Consider the following 22,398-nt stretch of genomic DNA (forward strand, 5'->3'; position numbering starts at 1 on the left):
AAATACAGCGCTATTCGCGCTATTCATCACAGCCCCATATTGACACATTATTCCAAACGGTTAATTTCACACGTTCGGTTATAAAGCAAATTGTATATTGATGTGAAAAGAGTTAAAATGCACATTTTGCGTACCATTCGTAGATTAGGGACCAAGCAAGGGACCGGGCTTAGATTCCGGCTTGTTAGAAAATGTTTTTTTTTTCTTTGTTTTTGATACGTTTAATATATACTAATATATGAAAACGAACTATGATATTTGAAAGCATGTAGACCCTTTCGTAAAACCACAGGTAAATAAGTACAGGTAAATTTCGTCGAAAAAACAAAGAATTAAAGAAATTTTGAGCTTGAATCTGTGCAAACAATTTTGGATTAAATTGTTTAATCCCATCTTGTAATTTTCTTAGGAAAACCCCAACTTATTTGTCGCATGTATTACAATGTGTTTCCCATTGCTCAGATTAAAACTGTTCATAGTTCAATTGCAAAGCAGTATTTACTAAAAAGATTTGATATTACGTAAAGTGTACCTCACCACCCTTTAACGAAGATTTATAGTCGAGATGTATGAAAACTTGTAACCTATTAAGTATTAATTGTAACATTATCATTTTGATAAACACTAGAAACGTGAGGAAATCCCTATCAAACAATTATTTATGTGTTATAACAAGTAAGTGGCATAAACAACAAGTAGTTTTTTATGCACTAGTCTGCAAAAATGGGACAAATGTCAACGCTTGCCACGTTTATATCTATATTTAGGCCTATCTAAATACTATGATCAACTTTCTGCTACTGATTAATTGTTCATAATATTGTGTCGTTATCTTTTTATCTACAAGGCTTCAATTTTTATTGATAACATTTTAAATTAATTCTGATTAACAAGAATATAAAAGGCTTTCAAACTATGGAATTGGCACTTTTCGTGTAGGGGATTAAACATGAAGTTCCTAGTCGCTCTTGCTTTCCTCTTGGTGGCAGCACAGGTAATACTTGTTAATAGACCATTTATTTTTTGAACAAATTACATTTTTCTTTTGCATGAAAACTGCTCAATTACCGTTGATAGGCCTTGATGCTGTCCTACTTGATGCTATAATACAAAAACTTCTCAATCTGTGAGTAATGTTGATAGGCTTACAAATTTCTAAGAGTTATGGATTGCATAAACATTGAGGCGAAAATATTTAGCTATTCTCGGTCCTTATTGTAAACGCAAGTTACCTCATTCTGTCAGTCACGCTAACAGTTATCGGTAGTTATGCTGTCTCTAACTTACACGAAGAAACCTCGATGGTGTAAGGCTTTCAGGGAACAACTAGTATTAGAACTTAATAATTTAAATACTTTTCACCTAAAGTATAGCTACGTATCGGCAGAAATCTTCCTAAATTCGCACCATCCCATTATTTAAAATAATAATATTTTTTTTTAAAAAAAAAAGCAATATTAATCGATTTTAACAAAAATGCTAAAAAGCAAATAATAATAATAATAATAATAATAATAATAATAATAATAATAATAATAATAAAGCACTTAAAACTAGATAACAGTTCATTACTATTATCTATTTAAAAACTAAGTGTGTGCCAAGCCAAACAAATTAGTTCCTAACTTTCACCCATAAAAAACTAATAGAGGGCTCTGCTTTCAATTCTTCATCTAACATTTTAAATACACTAAATCGTCTCTGGCTTTACGCACCACTCCTTGTAAACTATCCTCCTCAGGTTGTTAATGCACTGTGTTCAGAGTGAGACTTTGGTACAGATCAGTAACATCTTCCTGCCGTAATAGTGCTACACCTGCACCGGACTTTCTGACTTCGTTTTTGTTATCTTCATAGCTTCTCATCTAAAGCTATTTCATCCCATGATCAACAGACTGCAATAAACATGCAGGAGTAAAATGAAGTCCAGTACATCGGAAGCAATGTTTGCCATAAGCAGGACATTCTCCTCTTATATGTGCTCTTTGGCACTTACTGCACTGGCATATCGTCCTTTCTTTTGTCCGGTCGAGTCTGACGACGATGAATATCTGTGTCGTTTGATTCATGCACTTAAATGAACTGTGGGAACTCGATGTACTACCAGAATGATTCTTGTCCCTTCTCTTCCATCTCCATTAGTTTCTGTCAATTTTACCAATCTCCTGCTGCTGCAAACCTGGACCACTAAAATGTGCCATCTGTTCTTCAGTATTTTCTACCGCAGTTGCTATATTTACAGCTTGCTGATGCTTTACCTACAGTCATCTTGCCATATTGTTCTTTAATCCAAAAACAAATTGGTCCTGCAATGAATGTTCCAAACAGGATTAAAAATTGCAATAAGTTGCTTGGTTCCGTAAAGCCATCACAACCTGAGCTATTGACTCGATTCCAACTGCTTAAGGTTGTGAAACTTATATCTTCTAGTAATTTTATGCGTCTTTTGGCCATAACGTTCTAATATCAGTTGCTTTAACTCGTTGAATGACTTTTGTGCCGGCATGTTTAGAAGACATAAATTCCGTAGGTCTTCATAGGCTGGTAATTCCTTTACCGACAAAGATGTAGATACTTTCCTGTCCTCACGTAATACAAACGGTAGTGATACTTGCTCGAATCTTTCTATATATACATGCACACGCCGTGTTGTAATATCAAAATGTTCAAAATTCGAAAAAGATGCCATAATGTACATGACAGTTTAGATTACTTTGCCAACTGTTTACTTTACTGCTGAAATCTGTACAGTGGGGAGAAATATACGAGACGACCCTTTCGGGGAAGTAATACTCCTTGGAGTATTATTTTTTCGCGCGCTACCCTAGCCAGCTGTTTTGTCAAAAGGAAGCAGCTGAGGTTAAATTTACATCGATTATCATGGGATTAAGATGGAACAAAACGAGCCCTGCAGGTCTTCTAACCCACTTCGCTCGCTCAGCTATATTTCGTAACGTAAGTAAATCACTTTTTTAAGTATAATTTTCAGCTTATTTTAACGAAAAAAGTGTTATGAAAATTTAAAAAAAAACTCTTTGAACCAGATTTGAACCCACGCCAAAAGCGACTTTCATTTCTAGCCCACTTACTAGTACGCTCGGTTACGAGGGGCGACAGCATCTAACATTTGCTTTCTACTATATGCATGCTACATGGCGAGAAACGAATAACGCCAACCAATTAGAACCGTGTATTTAGTTCCTACTTCCGGAAGCATTACTTCTCCGAAGAGGTCTTTTATACGAGCGGCTGAAGGGAATATAACGGTAGGCGCAATATTTAAACTTTCGAGTAAATTGGAAATGAAAGCTCAACATTATCATTCAATGCAATGTAATGAAACATAACGACAAACAGGCTTCCCTTGCTATATCTAGGTGCAATTCCGAACTTATACTAACTGCATTTTGTTCTGTAATTCGACCCTAACTTGTTTCACTTAATAACTGAATTTCTCTAGAGTTAGTGCTTACCATTGTTTATCCCCGAGTTGCTTATATGTGGTGAAATAAAACGCAAACAAGGCTGTTACTTATAACTGTTGAACACTTTAAGTAATTATAAATATAGTTTAAAGAAATATTTTCTAATACGTGTACTAGTAACATTTAAGTATTTTAAAATTTATATTAAACTTCGCAAAATTTATTCCGAAACATTTTTACAATAATTTCATTAAGTTCTATATCAACCAAATTATGAATAATTTCATTATATACGAATACCTCATTATTTAATAACGTTCTATTGACTAAGTTCATAATTTAATTTTTACTAATCTCTTTCGGTTGTGTTTGCATAAGTCAACTTTTGGAAACTCTTATATATACAGAGGTTGATTCAGTTATATTGAGTCAAATTCAATGTGCAACTGTACCGTGCACGCACAACCTATCGCCAGAAGATTGTCACGAGACAAGCAACAGTATTTCGTTAGTCACGCAGTAGAGCAGTGTGGTCGAACGTAGTCTGGTGCCGCCGAAGATGGACAGATTCTGAAAGGGGTCCATTGTGGTCCTTTGCGACTAGGTTCACAGTGTAGAAAAGTACAACGTGCCTAATTTTCGTGTAAGTCATGCCACTATGAATATGCGGCACAGGGCCCTGGGCCCACCACATTGCCGCGAGCAGCTAGAATCGAGCCTCCCGTGAAAAGGGCCCCGCCGCTATTGCGTATGATTCGCCCTTATACGACATCCGAAAATCCACACACACAACATGCGATGGCCAGCAAATATTGTACATCGCAGGTGACAATTAACTATGCCATTCACAGAGATTTACGTCTCACGTTCGTTCGCACGAGCAGTGTACGCTCTGAAACCGTGGCTGAGTGAAAAAGAAAGTACAGGAGGCTGTATGAATGTCATCTCGCGGGTGATCGGTGGAAGTTTGCTGTTATCCTTGATGAGGCGTGGATTTACCTCACAGATTGTGGTGAAGTTCGTGTCTTTACATACAAAGAATTTCCCAAAGTGGTTCATGATTGGGGCCGGTTTCTCGTACAGGGCAAACTGCGTCTCCAAAAGGTGGAGCAAAACGTCAAAACCAGTGCTATGTACTAGCAAACTCATGTCCTGACAGAAATGTACCAGCAATGTGCGGACAAGACTTAAACCATGTTGAAGTGCACCAAGACAAACCATCTAGCAGCACGGCGAAAATATCGCTGGAATTCTATCGCTGTATGGAACAGGAAACTGGAATTGCGGCAATTTTCCTCTCTGACATCCCTGTCAAGAGTCCAGATGTGAGCCCAATATACTATTGTGCTTTGGGACTTCTAAAGTGGCGCCTGTCCCATCGTCGAGTCCATACCATTCCGACTTGTGTAAAGCCTGTAAAGAGAAGTGAGATGCAATACCCAACGCAGTCTCCTGCAAGGGAACTTCAATACCGGGCAATAACCAGTAAAGTTGGCCTGCATATTGAATACAATCGGTGATGGAAATATACATCGGTGATGGAAATACTAGGTAAAAGGCACTTTCAAATTCGGCTCAACATAATTCAAACAACCTCGGTAGAACTTTCTGTAAGTTACAGCATCAGGTTAATTATATTCTTTCACAATAAATATTCTATTACATTTACTGTTCTAAATTTAACTAACTAAATATGTACTGTTATTCTTCCTTGATTTATAGGCTGCCCCAGGCCTTAAAACTCGTATGCCCCATGTCCCAGTGCTGGAGACCGCTCCACTACCATGTAAGTTTTAGGTAACGTTTTGTGTTATCTGTATTTGAACGGTTAGAAATATTAAATGTCTTTATGCAATACTTGTGATTCATAGTTCTAGCAATGGTTTTAGTTCGGATAGTGAGCGCTACAGCACTCAGCTCTAATGTTAGAAAGATTCGTAGTTCTATCCAAAGCTTTGTAACTTTATGATAGACAAAACAGTGTCCGATGTTTTAATTCAGGGTTTTGCAATTCCTAACACTATATTTATTTAAGTAATTTTTGCATGTTTGTTGGCTTTTATTATATACTAGCGTCATATATATAATATGTTTGTTTTATGTGAACTCAGGAATTCCTTCCTACAGCCCAAAATGACGCTCCTGGTTATCGCTTGTTTACTTTAGCTAACTAGGTGTAGTAGTGAGACGTTATAATAATCAACTTTTATTAATAATTTGACTAAGATGTTTATGTTTGCGGATTTCTGTATTCGTAACTGCACATTTTATACATTATTATCAGCAAAACTTAATTAGCCAATGTTTGAAAAGTTAACGATAATATTTTATTTACCGTAGTAACTGTAAGTATAATTTTCCTGTTACTAAGGACGTTGACTGACTTACATCAGTAAATTTATCTGCAGTCTTTAAATCAAACTGTCTAGAGTCTTTCAATCAGATAAATTAATTTGTGCCAGGAAAACTGATGATGTAAAGACAATGCTAAAGTGTATTGCATAAATATATTGTCTTCATTTTTAAATTACGTGATTTAGTTATTAATTAATTTATCCTGTTATAGATAATAAAACTATCCTAAAATATGTAGTTTTCGAATTCTCTCACCGAGCTCTTTCATTTGTCTTCACGTAAAATATTTCGTGGACATATGGCTTTTAGTGTGTCATATTTAAGTGATGTCGTATACGCTGTTTTGATCTGATCTGACACTATGACAGATTTATCAAGTTATCATCTATTAAATCATACGAAGCATTGCAGGTTGAACGTGGATATAAAGAAGTAATATTTATACATAGAAGTGAATGTTATTTATCCTCGTTTCAGCTTTCCCGCTGATATGTTGAACGGTAGATAGGGTCTAATTTCATTCATTAATAAAACTAATTGCTTTGTCTGTATGTCTTTTCTTAATAAGAGGTCGTCACATTACATGCCTTTCTTTTTTATTTATTTATTTATTTATTTATTTTTTTATTTTTTATTTATTTATTTTTTTTTTTAGCAATTAGTGACAGAATTGTAAATGGTCAAATTGCCTCTCATGGTCAGTTCCCCTACCAAGTTAACCTCGTCCTCGATGGATCTTCATTTTGCGGAGGATCTCTTATCTCTAGCCAATGGGTTCTCACAGCTGCTCACTGTGGACAAGGGTAAGAAGTCTATTGTTGTTCTTATATCATATGCCTGCGTTCCATTCTAGCTGTATTTACTGATTAAAAGTTTGGACTATAATGGCAAAACCAAATTTGCCAGAGGAGTATCAAGGTGATAAATACGCCTGTTTTATAAAGATTTTAGTATTTATGAATAAAATATACAATCGGCTGCCTAAATTGTCTAATCACTTAGAAGTACTACATGTATGAAACAAGATATTACAAAATAATGCAGAGTTAATAGAGTTATGGAAACCCATAATGAGAGACAATTTTGCCAAGACCGTTGTACGTACGGTAGAATCTTGAGTTTAAAAGAAGATTTCTTTGATGAAATGTTATCCCGAGTAGTTTAAATTTGCTTATTAACGTTTGTGATTACTTGAAAGAGTGTTATTGTAAAGTAAAAGGAACTGCTTCAAATGCGATTTCTAGGTATTTATACTACACATTTTAATAATTTTGACATATATATAACTAATAGAATGTTTTTGTTTCATATATGCATCGTATTTGATATGAATATAACCGAAATAAGTACGAGTGTACTGTTGATATGTAAGAATAACTGATCACATTATATTTCTATATTATATTTTGTTTAATAGAATTTCTATTTTTAGGATAAGAGAAATTTTCCTCATCACAAAACTGATAATAGACCCTTAATGTACAATTAAATAGCCGAATCACCATGGAACTAACATAGCTTACTTGTGCCTTGAATCAGAATCATTATTGGATACTATTAGAAAATTACTTTTCTGTTATAATACGTTTTTTTAGATATCAGTATTAATTTCTACAAGGTATTAGTCAACGAGTTGGGATTTGACAATTCTGTTATCTACTTTTCGGGAAATAATACGGTACTAAGCTTAACAAATGAGTCATGTTAAAATATAGGGTATGTCAGATGTCTGATGTGGACACAAATCAATAGAACTTACGCATTTTTGTGTGTGTGTGTGAGTGTGTTTCCTCACTTTCTTTTAACACAGAAAGTTTCTTGAGATGAAGGACAATATAGAGAAATTTATTATTATTATTATTATTATTATTATTATTATTATTATTATTATTATTATTTGTATTCCTTGTTTGTTTCGTCATGAACATACTCGAAGCATCTAGTACTTAAAATCATTAGAACAACTTATTAAGCATCTACTATTTAAACACAAACTAACTCAAAATTGAAATATATATATATATATATATATATATATATATATATATATATATATATATATATATTATTTATGGTCCATATACATTCTACAGAATTGTTCTAATCTTATTCATGTTTAATAATTACATCTTGTTTAGTAATTTCAAACAATTGTATTCTCCGTTGTTTGCATATTTAGCTTTAATTAAATTATTGTTAGAACCAGAACAAATAATCAAGATATATCTGACATATTTGTGTTAAAATAGTCCTATTCAAAATATTTAAAAATCTTTTCCTATAATTTAAGTGTGCGATCAGCTGTTGTAACATTGGGAGCTCAGTACTCCAGCAGTGCATCAGAGACTGGAAGAGTGTCAGTACAATCCAGTCAAATCATTGTCCACAGCGGGTACAACTCACAGACCATTGTCAATGACGTTTGCGTTGTCAGATTGGCTCGGGCTGTAAGCGAAAGCAGTAAGTGTTCTATTTACCAGTGCTAATCATGTTACTAACTATAATAATGTCATACGTAAAATTATTTGTACGTACTTGGAAGTTCTTATTAACAGTTCTATTTTATTGAACATGATATTAATAATATTAAAATTATTTTATTAATATTTTAAGATTCTTTCTAGTAACATTCACTTTATGTTCTAGAAGCTTCAAATAAAACCAAATATATTATTTGGAAAATATTCAAGCCTAATACTGAAGTTACAAAATAAAACGATATCTTCTTAAATGGTGTTTATACGTGTAAAATGCTCGTTTTAAGTCAATAGATATACTGTACAATACCTCAACATCAAAATTATTTTTATTATATTATAAAATTATCTTGTAAAAATAACAATATACATGAGAACAATTTACAGAATTTACTTTCTAGAGAAGTAAATTATAACATAAAATGATATTCTTTTGTTTGTTTCTTTCATTGATACAGTAATCATAAAAATTAATCTGATATTACTATTTCAAGGTTACTATTAAATAATCTGCATTTCAGCTTACATCCAAACCATTCAGCTTGCAAGTGGCTCAAACAGCTATGCTGGATCAACTGGTACAGTCAGTGGTTGGGGAAAGCCTTCTGACAGTAAGTACAGATTATTGAGTTTATTGATTGATTGACTGATTGGTCGAAAGCTTAATGGGGACATCAGCATCAACGCTATTTGTCCCCGTCATGATCGAGTTTATTAATTATATGTATTCTGATTGAATAATTAGAATATTCCTTAACATCTTAAATTATTCAAAGTCTTAAGAAATGGGTTCGGAGTTCTAGACACTTAGCTGATTGCTTGTTTGGAAATTTAACGATCCCTTTTAATGTAAGGCTATATAAAACGTAGACTTACAGACTGAGAGATATTATATAAGCTCCTACCTGTGATATAACACAGACCTTCCAGACCGAAGGCAAGTATGCCAACTATGCAGTAACAAGAGAGCTCAACTTCTTGATACTATCACAATTTCACCACAGTTGTTAGCCTTAAAACTGTGTTATTTATGAACTTCTTATTAATAGTATGTTTCATGCAACTCACCGAGCAGCTGATACGCATCTTCATGTATTGCAAATACAGGGTGTTTCAAAACAACACAGACGTTTGAGAGGTGATTCTTGACACCAATATAAGACGAAAAGTATAGACCGTCCTGGGTGCACAAATGCTTCCTTTCGGAGTTATAGGCTGCCGAAAACATGAAAAATTGAACTTCAAAGGTCCATAGCTCCAAAACTATGGGACCTACCGTAGTCGGGTCAAGGTTTCACTTAGGAACTAATATGTACCCTATCCAAAAATACATGTTTCAGAATCCTGCGGTACTCACGCAACAATTTTTATAGAGGGAGTTTGGCTAAAGGCATACAATTTGAAGTACTCACAAACAACCTCTATAAAAATTGTTGCGGAAGTACCGCAGGATTCTGAAACATTGATGTTTGAATAGGGCACATACTAGTTCTTAAGTGAAGTCTTGACCCGACTGGGGTAGGTCCCATAGTATTGGAGCTATGGACCTTTAAAATTGATTTTTTTCATGTTTTCGCCAGCCTATAACACCGAAAAGAATAATTTGTGCACCCTGGTTGGTCTATACTTTTTGTCTTATCTTGGCGTCAGGAATCACCTCCCAAACGTTGTCGGTGTTGTTTTGAAACACCCTGTATATTTCACATAAGTACGTTTCGTGTTTAAAAATACAAACAATTAATTTTACCATACAAAAATTTGTGACAAAATATTTTAATCAACCAGCTACTCTTAAATTATCTTTTCTAATTGCATCTTCATGTATTGCGAATATATTTCATACGAGCATGTTTCGTGTTCAAAAATACAAGCAACAATTAATTTTATACTTTAATCAGCAGATTACTCTTAAATTTTCTTCTTAAAGCAACTATTTCACTATTTCCGTAATCTAGCACATTATCCCAGGAAAGCAGGTCCCTAAGTAGTAGACACTAAATAACTAGGCTATATAATTTATTGCGCATGGCTTAACTGCTACTTTATTTATAACGGGTATAAGGCTGAGAGTTCATAAATAGAAAACTCTCATTGCTGTTTTCTAGAGCATATTAATAATTATATTTATGGTTTTCACGATTTAGACAAAAATGTAAGAAAGTAACTACATAATATTTTCGGCGCTCTATTCGTATCATAAGCACTCAATCACATAATCATCGTATGATTTATAATGACCTTTCATTTCAACATTACATCTTTCATCTTTGAACAATATTCCTTTTTAAACATGTACATCAAATCTCTCTTTTAATCCATGTTTAACTAAAATTTTACTTCTTTTAAAGACACAAACAGCATCAGCCAGGAACTAAGATATGTGAGTCTCCCAATTATCAGCAACAGCGAATGTGCCCAATATTACGGTAGCTCTCTGATCACAAGCTCCAAGATCTGCGCTGGTGCTCCCGGAGGAAGAAGTCCATGCAATGTAAGTGTTACGAGTACAAAGCAATAGATGTCTGTATGTAATGTAGTATGTGGGAAATTAACCCGCCCTGGTGCGCATCTTTAAAATAAAATTTATCGAGTATCGATTCAAACTGAGGGACAATTACGAAGCAGGCAGACTAAAAGCGTTTCCAAAAGATAAGTAAAAATATCACTTTGAATTTTATTGGGTTCTAACCTAAAACTTCAAAGGTTATTTTCACGTTCAATAGTAAGAACTGGAAGGCCTCAAATGATTGAAACGAAATTAATTCCAACACTGGACAAAAAGAATTATTTCATGAGTTCTTTTCAATTTCTAAAAACGTGTATCAATATTTTGGTCATTTAAATTCTCTAGGACGAATTAAAGGATTCTAAACAAATATTTGTAGTTTCTAATCGTAAGGAACAGTAACCGCGTGTATATCAATATTACAGAATAATACATGTTTTATGAAATAATTATACACTCAGTTGTAGTACATGGTGTTAGGTTTAAATTTTACGCACTTAGTTTTGAGTGTGTTTTAGTACTAAACCATGTAGGTAAATCAATTAAGAGTAATCATGTTTTTACTATATTAATCGTTTTTAGTATAGTGAGCATTCATTTAATATTTTCTTCTACATTTTGAATGCATCTAACAAACTTAAGTTCATCAATACTGATCGTATTTTGTATTCTCTCCTTTCGATTTAATAATTGATTCTTGTTCTGTTTCAGGGTGACAGTGGTGGCCCATTGACTGTTGGTGGAGTCCAGGTCGGTGTTGTGTCCTTCGTAAGCAGTTCTGGTTGTGCAAGTGGCTATCCATCAGCTTACTCAAGAGTTACTTCTTTCAGAAGCTGGATAGCAAGCAATACTGGTGTCTAAATGTCGAAAGTAACAGCGACAATGGAACTGTAAATTTCGAAAAATAAGCCTCAAAATAAATTTTAATTAATAAAATATACTTTTATTCATAAACATATTGCTATAATTTCATTATTTTAACTCCTTATTATATATTACTTTAAGCATAGAATTAATATCTTATTGAATAATAACTACCTGAAACTCTCTTAAAGGAACATCAGACTACAGAATAATTTTAAACGATGCAAGGCTAACTTTGTTGGGTGCATCAGAATTATATGCATGACAGAAACAAAGAAATGAAGATCAAATAAACAAACCTAGTCTAAAGTTAGAAATGTTATTTATTTAACGATACTAAGTATCGTTAACATATCAGCTTCTACAAACGCATTTTCATGGGTCCCCCCCCACCTTTGCCCTATGTAACTGAATTATATGCAAATTAGCTTCTCGTGACCTCAAGTTGGATTGATTTATTTTCTTTCTTTCTTTCTTTCTCTCTATTTAACTCCCACGTTTATGCTCCGAGTCTAAGGGAAACGATGATGATGATAATGAATGAAATGGTGAAGATGAAGAAAGTGGAAAGACACAGGATAACCCGGAGAAACCACGACATACGGTATTTTGTTCATCGCGAAGCCCATTCGGCAAAAGCTGGGATCAAACCAGGGCCCCAATTCATCAGAGATGAGAGACAAGTTGGTTTGTGTCTTTTGTATTGGTCTGCGGCTGTAGAGCTAATAGTATGCTTATATTCATGAACGTAACCCACTATATGGAATGGGAGGAATATAAGGTCGATGATTAAAAAAAGAAAAAAAAAAGGAAAAAAAAAGAAAAAAATACTTGCAGAATTCAATATGTAACAAATGTCAATTACGAATTTGTTTTTTTTTCCTTTTGATTGCCACAACGGTAAATTATACTATGTCTTCCCTATCTTTTCTTACATATAGCACTAATATGCAAGATTTTATTAATTTGAGATAAAGAGATGTATTGGAATGGATTTTTTACAGAATCCGAAAATGACATTCAAAATTCCTTATCACGTAAGGTTTTTCACGAATCACGTAAATGTAAAGATAAAAAACGTACTAAAGATAAATATCACGAAAATGTATATAACAACGTTTGCAACATGTGAAAATATGCTCTGGAGGGATGCAATGAATGTGTAGAGAATACGTACACACAGATAGATATTTCAAATAAAACATCCGTAATATTCATCGTTGGCCTTCCCTCGAAACTTTCTCTAGCTGGAATTTTCTTTAGTGTTGTTCTGTACAATCTCTTTCCAACATCCAATAATAGTCGACCATAATATGTACAGTCAACTTTCGTTGGTAGCTCTTCTAAATCAATTTAAGTAATTGAGATGAGCATGAACAACGTGATCTTTGGTGCTCATGTTGCAACCAATCAATTTATAAAATTCCAAAGTATGCCTATTAGCAATTGAATAATTGTCAGAATTGTTTAAATTAGCCTTCTTCTCGATTACTTGTTAGTAAAACCTTTTTATATTGCACACTTCGCAAATGGCAATGGTCTCGGCTATATAACTTCTAAGGAATAACTTTCGTATTATAAATAAAGTTAGTTATGAGAATAGAGTTTAAGTTTTTGTTTTTCACGTCCTTAGGCAACACTGAGGTTATGAAGGAGAGGATCTACTACCGTGGGTTCCGAACTACCATCGGGGCTTGAACCAGTGCAGTTTGCAGGTGCACACACGATACATATGATCAACCCTCACAGCATACGACTGTTCCCAAACACACTATCTCACCATCAAAAAAGCTGGATTACAAGACCATGCTATCGGTTCCGGAATATGAGAATCGAATTGTCACTGCTACTCAATGTTTACACTCGTTTTCTTTTTAAGTTGTGATACAGTTCGAGTGTTCTAAGTTGGCTGAAAATCAACTGCAACAGTAAAAGTGAGCAGCTGGTTTGAGAAAGGGTTGGCTAGCGTAGTATATTAACGCACAGGTATAGTATTTTCGAGATCAGAATTCAATTTCCTACCAAGTAGAATGTTTTTGTTCTTAGCATTCCATTACATTTTACCTATAAAGAATTAGTTATGATTTTTTTTTTTTTAATTTCTCTACACATATATGCTTATATTTAAATTTTAAAAGTTTGCAACGAAGGTTTACATTAACATGCCCTCAATGAAATCCTAAAATATGAAGATATATACACTTTAAAAAGAAAGAAAAAAAAAAAAAAAAAAAAAAAGAGGTACAACTATCACCAATCTGAATATTTGATTAAGTTTTCGAGTCCACGATCCACTATATATCCTCTTCCGTGGCTGACCGTCCTACGCAGATGGGCCCGAATTCCTTTCCCTATAAAGACACTTGACTTAAACACAATATTAATGCAGATTTCACTTTAAACAGTAAGTTGCATTCGATACAGTCTCAGTGTTCAAAACGAGACGTAAAATTTGAATCAGCCAACCAAGGGATATTATGCACCGCCACAGTGTAGTGATTAGTTCCGTCCACAATTTATTTCTTTTAAAAAAAATTAAAATGCTCAAACTGAACATTACAATAGTAGCGAAACTTTGTAATAGTTTAAAATATAATTCAATAGGACAGTGACATCGAGAAATTCTACAGTATCAAGAATATGCATATCCAAATAAATTGAGAGTCATTCCAACAGAAGTGCATAAATTAATATGATAGTATGAGAAAAGTTCTAGTACTCAGTTGAGTTTCTATTTGTAAAAGTAGTTCTATGTGCATAATAGTAACATACATTAGTAACGTATGTGGGGGCACCATGGCAGAGCGTGTGTAGGATCCCTGGTTCGATCCCAGTTCGCGCGAAGTGGGCTTTGTAGTGGACAAACACCGTAGTTCGTTCAAAATTGTTTATTGAAATAAATTTTTATCTGCATAATAAAACAATACTCAAAGAAAATTAGTAAAGTCGAAATTGAGTATTGAAATAAAGAAATTAAACTCTTGTCTCATCAAGGAAACCACTTATTTTTAATAGCTTCTTCACAATTTTTTGACGTTCTATTAATTAATTTATTAAGGTATGCGCTATTCAGTTGTTACTATTTATCCTATAAGTAGTCCCACAACTGTTTGACACTACCACAGTCATTCTACCAACTTTTCATTCTACTGTCTAGTTCATACCACATGAACTTGATTGTAGACAAGTCGAGTGATTATAATGGCCATTCATGGTTTTTTACTAATCGTTCTACCTGTTGATTTAATGAATTCTCAATACAGTTTAAAAGCATGTTTTAGGTTGTTGTCTTATTGATACTACAATATTAGGACCAATTATATTTAGCCCGGACAGTATAGCATGGTCTCGAATATTTTTTTAAATATATTTTTTATTTTTCTTATCCGTTTACTTTTTACCAAACTGCAAGGCTTCTTATCGCCAAAACATTCCCAAACCATTACGCTACCCGCACGGTGCTTAATAGCATGACACACACTTCTGATGCCTTCTCGTTCACTGAATGGCGCACAAATACCCTTTTATTAGAACCAAATCGCTGAAATTTTGATTCACCTATCTAAAGCACTGCACTTCAATTGGTATCTATTATTATTATTATTATTATTATTATTATTATTATTATTATTATTATTATTATTATTATTATTATTATTATTATTATTATTATTATTATTATAATATTATTATTATTATTATTATTATTATTATTATTATTATTATTATTATTTTTTTTTTTTTTTTTTTTTTATAATGCTTCATACGAACTTAGTCTGCTTTTCTTGTTTAATTTTTGGTTTCTTGGGGGTTCCACAAACTGAGGTCAACAAATAAACATCTTTTAACTGTGGAACTGGATACTGGAGTTTCGTATATCATTTAAAGCAGCGATAAGTTGTGGAGAAGTTACACGTCAATTCCTTTCAGACAAAACTCTATAGTGAATTGATCCTTCTGTATTGGATTGGATTTGGGCTTTCCAGTTAGATTTTTTTTTCTTTCTTCATTTGTACCAATCTCTCGTTTTCTAACAGGAGTGCGATGAACTCCTTTACACGTTGAAGTTTTTCGCAATTCACCGTTCATTAATCCTTCCTCAAGTAGAGTACAGATAGCAGATCATTGTGTAGCAGTAAACTTTTTCCTTTTTTTTTTTTTTTTTTCGCTTTGCCATTATAAAAGCACAGTACTTTATAATGCATGTGTGATATTACCTGACGGAGACTGAATTACAAATGCAATTTCTTTCGCCCACGAGTGTTTCAGTGAAACTGATGAAACTGAAAATTGCAAAACCAGTTTTAAATGGATAGATTCTTGACAAGAAAACTTGTTGTGACTTATAATAACAAGTAATGGTTGCAAACGACGTAGCACAAAAAGGAACAAACCGTTTTCAGTTTTGCTTAGTGCGGCGACATGAAGCAATATAAACAAATATTCTTTCATCAGTTTTCATCATTAGAGACTACCGTCCGAAAGAAAACACGACAGTTCTCATTATTTTCTTTACATTCTACTTGTATGTTGGAAACTACGTCATATGGAACTAATAGTTTTAGTATTGTATTATTCGAGTTTTTATTATTATTACTATTGGTGAGGTTTTAATAGACAACATTTTATTCTTAAGTTTGCCAGCAACTGCAGACTGGGACAATGTAGTTAATTTAATGGGTTTTGCATAAGAAGCACTTTTTAATTGACGAAAGCTTTTCAACACATGCAGTTACTTCTATTTGATATCTCTTCTAATAGATATTAAGATGTGCTAAAGGCGATAGTTTGGTCTTCGAAATTTATTGACAAACAAAATTAATATTTCACGCACTTCATAGCAAATTTAAACATTTATTGATAAGGTGCCTATTGCAGTCTATTCCTGATTATAACTGTTTAAAGCTGAGAAAAATGTTTAACAAAGAAACAAACGAAAAGACAACTTACAAAAAAGCATAAACATTTCGTAATCGGAATTAGTGTCAGGAATATAGTACAATATATTTCTGATATCTTCTCCATCTCACTGCATCTAGTTATTCATTAAAATATAATTTTCTCACTAATTTCTTCTTACTTAGACAAAAAAGGTAATATACTGCACGATCTTCGACAAAAGGAAGCATTTTCTATATACAATTTGTAGATGAAATACGCTATTTTCCTTGTTGATGACTGTATAAATTAGTCTTCAAAAGTTGTGCGTTACATACCACCTTTTAATGTGCCTTCCCATTTACTGTTTGGAAAACCCATACATAATCTACATCAACCATTCTATTGGATTCGTGACTTTTTTTTTTTTTTCCTCCACCATATACAGAAAGTTGAACAAATAAAACACATTAAACATTTGCTTTTATGATACGGAATTTTCACAGTGATCATAATATATACTTCGAAGTTAACGATTGTTAAATTTATTATATCAAAAAATAAAAACAACCGAAGTAAAAAATAAAAGTTTATTTCATCACATGAAATTGCACATACAGTCAACAAATAATTTCTAATTTCTAATTAAGAAAACTTAAATCTATTATATACGGCTTGCACAATTTTACAGTAGAATTTATTACACGTTAGTTGTACGTTTTGGGTAGAAAATAACGCGTTCCAAATTTCTAACATACAGCAACGTTTCTAAACAAATAAACTAAATAATCCTTCTACATTGTTTTCTTGATATAAATTAATAGAAAAACGAGTCAATCGGTTTAACAAAACCTATTCATTATAATCAACTAAGACAATAAAATATTTTAACTCGCTGGGGACACATATTTCAAGATAATTTCAATTTAATATCCATGGACTTGTTTAAAAGAGATGCCCTTAGAAGATTTCTAGTTTCGCAGTAACTTCCGATTAAAATACTAACTAATCTGTATGTTTCTGTGGATCAATATGAAATAAACCAAACACACCTAACCTTAGAAAATGACTGATCAAGTATATATAAATAGGCATTATGTGTTGTACTGACATCAAGATAATAAAACAAGGCGTCTGTCAGTATTGAGATTCAAATAAAAAGTAAGTACATTTATCACCTTTTTAAGTGTAAATAACTAATTAGAAAATTTGGTAAGTCTCGTAAATTTTGTATTATATATATAACTAATGTATGTACTACAAATATCTGCGATCTCTTTGTCTATAGCTCTACAATATAATTCACCAGATTTCACGACAGCAAAATATACTAAATATACTAGTTAATTATTTAACTCAAAGAATAATAAATGTAGTTACTTTTTATTTCCTTTTCATAATCCTATTGGGTACTTCATGCCACAAAGATCTCTTGAGCTTGAAATCACTGTTACAGATTATCCATAAAGGATATTTGTTAAAAATTTGTCCATATTAATAGCCTTTGACTCGACTAAAAATCATTTAAAACGTCAATACTTTGAATAATATTTATCCCGTTTGACGAAAATGAGATTCAACTAACCTTCTAGAAACATTAGACGATACAAAGATGCAGTAATAAAGTAAATTCTATTTACTTGTTCTTACTACGGACTAGTTTTTACACTCTACTTAGCAAAACTATTTCTACTAGAACATCAGAGATTCACAAATTAGAGTAGAAATTTCCACAACAAGGTAATTCAATATCGAATTCGATTTTATAGTTACTTTGAATGTTCACAGCTCAGGCCCTAGTTTGTCTGGATATACATGAAATAAAATGCACGATTAGAACATAGATTTAGTAAATGAATGACGTACGCAGATTCAACAAACCGTTGCCTCAGTAAAAGGAGAGGATGAAAATGGCCCTCAAGTATGGTTCTTATTTTGTTCTAGCCTGTGGAGCATTATAAATCAATTATCACTGCTTTATAGAGTTTATTGCAGAACACAAAACTTTACGTCTGAATTTCGTGGAGAGATCAGAGTTTGGTTGCCATTTTTTCGTAATTCGAAGGGAAACGCCAAATGTCTATCGCAAAATTGAAATATTTGGTCGCCAATGGCGACTTGGCGACCAGAAATCTGCACCCTGCTTTACTGGTTTTCTATGTCCAAAGAGTGTCTTTTCTAAACTTATAACAGTACACGTTGCCTTTAAGCACTTATAACAACAACGTTATAAACATTACAATAGTGTTCATGAGAAAATTAATAGTTATCGATAAAGGTGTCTAAAATTAGAACTAAATAAATGTATCATACTAATAAAACATTAATAATAATTTATTACTAAAATTCGAGCATGTGTATTCGAGAATGTATCAAGCATGCGTACAATTATTACTACCTCATTAAAAGATAATTCGCACCCCCAGAATAAGACTGTTGTATCTCAAAATATTTCTTAAATTATACACTTTTAATCTGTAATAATTGTATTCGTATTTATGTAAGAAAGGTTTCCCACACTATAGTTAATAATATATATATATATTAAAATGAAGTTATAATTTCCAAAAACAGAAAAGATAATCAAGTTTCTTCACATGCAAATATTTGTTTTGGCTTGCCTGTAAAATTGACATTTTAGAGTTACACGTATGACAGTCCTGTTTTGGGGGTGCAAATTATTATTCTAAATATTTCATATCCTAATCAAGGTAAATCCAGCAAATTAACAAAAAATATTGAAGATTATTTAAAAAAAGGAACTATAAGCTATAACACTAGCTTAACTAAATTTTGAATAAAACTTAAACTTATCAAACAAATCTTATTAAAAGAATTTATTACTACGTACTTATCACGAAATGTATTCGTATACGAACGTAAAATACTAAAAACTAGAAACTGGCATGTTAGCACCATAGTTTACATCTCGCCACTTCATTAGCAATTAGCACCGTAGTTTATACTCGTCACTTCCATTTGCAATCTCAATTACAAATGTTTAAAAATGTAATGTATTTACTATTACACTCAGAACTCGGTCACAAAAAACTGTGCAAATAGATTTAATCCACCTAATATGATGATGCTGATATGGAACACAGTTGAATACCAAGTGAGCTTTCCCCTATGATTCAAAGAAGCCAGCTGAAGTAAACTCGGTAAAGTAAAAATATACACCATACCACTCAATGCTCCGGTGAATCTGAAAAAGATAATAAAATTTAATGAAGGCACTCTTTGAAGTAAAGTACATTTAAAATTTGATATGCACAATACTAATAAAATTAATGAGCAAAGGTATATACCATTATTTTTATTCAATGTAACTTTCTTTTAGAAGCATGTGACAACTTAACTATTCACTTTCAAAATTCCCCGATTCAAATTTTTTTCATGGTTATTTTAGTATCAACACCATACTTAATCTATTAAAACTAACAATTGAATTACTCTCTTATTTTTTTTCTTTGAAGTTTTAGTTTGATCATTTAAATTTTCGAGTTGACTTTAAATTATTCTTTAGAAACAAGCGTGACATATAAAGACAGCCGATCGTTCCGTTGAGGACTGGCATATAAACACAGAGCCAATAGTTCCGTTAAGGTTGGATGAGTTATATAAACATCTGGATGAAGAGAACGAGTGCGGTATATGAGCTTCATTTACATTTTATTTGTCAAATAAGTCATTCATTATCCAATTATTGCTTGGGTAACTATTAGAGCGAAGATTTCATCTACGTTGTGATGCTTTAAAAAAAAGAGGATAAGTGTTCTACGCCCTCTATCATCAGATGTTTTGATCTTCCCTATTTGTCTCACACATAAGCCAGCAGGCAAATTACACTTAAACACATTAGCTGTACATGTAGTCGTAATAATAATATCAACATATAAAAAGTGGTAATATTTTGGGATAAAGTATAACATATCACAAATTAAAAAAAAAAAAAAAAAAACCCTCATATGAACAAAGATAAAATATCATGCAGTATCCAATCATGCAACGAAAAATATTAAACCTACAAGAAAAGGAAAAAGAAAAGGAGAGAGAGATGGTTAAAATTCAAAACTAACAACTTTACAAAGAAAAAAATTCAAATGGCACCACACATAATCAAATAGGTAACATTAGAAGTTCTTTAATAAGTGAATAAGTTCTGAACGAACTTTAACAAATTTAGTTTGGAAAATATCTAGAATAGAATAAATACAGTTTGTTTGCAGTATCAATGGTTTTATAAATAGATTGTTTCAGAATAGAAGCTTTGGAGACAAAAGGAACAAAAACTTCTAATGTTACGATAAGTAGTTCTTATGGAAACAAAACCATCAATAAAGAAACTTCCATGAAGAATATTATGAAAACAATTAAGATCGAAAATATATCACCTATCGGCTAAAGACAAAAGTTGTAGTTTATATTATCTTTGAAATCTTTGAATTTCCATCGTAACCAGACTAGACAAAATGGTGGAAAAAATTCATAAAGAGATAAAAATTGGCAGAGATGTGTGGAATAGTGGTCCAATCAACATACTAAAAGTCCCGGGAAATCCGAATGGAGCTTCAGCTGCCATGTTGGAAAATGGCTGTCGACGATGCCGTAAAACGACGTTTTCGTTATTCCGCACACAAAACACCAGAGAATCGTCAGAGAGAGATAAAGGTCGACATAGATATGTGGAATAGTGGTCCAATCAATATACTATAAGTCCTGAGAAATCCGAGTGGAGCTTCGGCCACCATCTTGGAAAATGGCCGCCGCCCATACCGTGAGACGAGGTTTTTTTTTTTTTTTTTTTTTTTTTTTTTTTTTTTTTTTTTTTTTTTTAAACGAGTATGGTAGCTTTTATTCCAGTTCAGGTAATAAAGACCTAGTCAATTAGCCTTAACAGACGTACAATATGTGTTGTGCCCTCAGTTATAACAACATAACATGTACGTCTTTAAACTACAAAGTAGTGAACCAGCAACAATGTATGGAAAGGAACAAAAATTTTATAACATATACTTATTTATTGACTTTGAAAATGTTAGTATAAAAATTTGAAAATGGGTAGTGATTTCGTTTGTCTTAAAAGATAAATGCACCTCTCACTGATATATTCAAATTACAACTTTCGTCTTTTTACTATCCATCTGTTCACGAGCAGTGCGGCCTCATTCGCTGACACAACTAGCATTATCCATTCACACCTTTCAAGGGCAAAACCACTTCATGCTTTGGACCCGGACTCTGACTCAGTGACCACCAAACTTCAAGACTAACTACTCAGAGTCGGCATAAAAAGCAAGCATATTGAAGATGAACCTCACCTGATAATTCTGTACGAGAGATTCATCCAGTTTCTAGATTCAATACGTAAGGACAAGCGAACGGCCTACTTGTGGATTCAGTATTTTCGTCAAGTCAACTCTCGTGAGCATTCACACTTGCTGAAAGAAGTGGAAACTGGGCATTACATCTTCAGTGTGTTAATGGCATGCTTCTCTACTTCCACGCTGCAAGACATTTAAATTATGCGAAGTCATACCACATGTATTTTCAGGAAATGTGTGCTCTCCAAAGCAGAATGTCCACAGATGAGACAGTACAGTGATAGTAGATATTTTAACATCAGAAGAACTCGTAAGTTCTGGAGTGGTTTGTGAACCGACTTGACTATAGAACAATGTCTCATGCGGTCAATTAAAATTATTGGAACTGTCTCACGGTCTCGGAGTGCCAGACAGTGTTGTGACTAAATGGATTTTGAGTATCCCAGCCACAACTGGAATTAGCGACAGCCTCGAAAACTTTTGTAATGTCAAATACAAATCGGACGAGCAACAAGTAGAACTTAAACATTCAAGGAAAGCTCGTGACGATGCCGATCTTAAGAAGTTGG

General features: G+C 32.9%; 2 protein-coding genes across 4 annotated transcripts in view; one reads left to right on the forward strand and one right to left on the reverse strand.

Moving 5' to 3' along the window:
* The first annotated feature begins 921 nt into the window (after window positions 1-921).
* Window positions 922-11,717, forward strand: LOC145684724 (brachyurin-like). The gene is made up of 7 exons (XM_081757097.1): window positions 922-994; window positions 5,148-5,211; window positions 6,436-6,583; window positions 8,071-8,240; window positions 8,779-8,868; window positions 10,606-10,748; window positions 11,475-11,717. Exons 1-7 carry the CDS (start codon window positions 950-952, stop codon window positions 11,622-11,624), a joined length of 810 nt encoding a protein of 269 aa, XP_081613223.1. The 5' UTR covers window positions 922-949; the 3' UTR covers window positions 11,625-11,717.
* A 5,364-nt stretch (window positions 11,718-17,081) lies between these two features.
* The window catches only part of LOC145686274 (sodium-coupled neutral amino acid transporter 9 homolog), a 348,057-nt gene continuing 342,740 nt past the window's right edge, over window positions 17,082-22,398 (reverse strand). For all 3 annotated transcript variants that reach the window (XM_081759405.1, XM_081759406.1, XM_081759404.1), the window contains one exon: window positions 17,082-19,710. In XM_081759405.1, the coding sequence (XP_081615531.1) occupies window positions 19,536-19,710 (175 nt within the window). In that variant the 3' untranslated portion in view covers window positions 17,082-19,535. The remainder of the gene's footprint in view (window positions 19,711-22,398) is intronic.

This window comes from Thermobia domestica, chromosome 5 (assembly GCF_964235325.1).
Source record: "Thermobia domestica chromosome 5, izTheDome1.hap1.1, whole genome shotgun sequence".
Taxonomy (NCBI): domain Eukaryota; kingdom Metazoa; phylum Arthropoda; class Insecta; order Zygentoma; family Lepismatidae; genus Thermobia; species Thermobia domestica.

Bases quoted from the DNA above. Each gene is read 5' to 3' on its own strand.
- LOC145684724 (XM_081757097.1), top strand. From the start codon at position 950: ATGAAGTTCCTAGTCGCTCTTGCTTTCCTCTTGGTGGCAGCACAG. The intron at 5,212-6,435 runs GTAAGTTTTAGG...TTTTTTTTTTAG, and splicing joins GGAGACCGCTCCACTACCAT to CAATTAGTGACAGAATTGTA. The intron at 8,241-8,778 runs GTAAGTGTTCTA...TCTGCATTTCAG, and splicing joins TCGGGCTGTAAGCGAAAGCA to CTTACATCCAAACCATTCAG.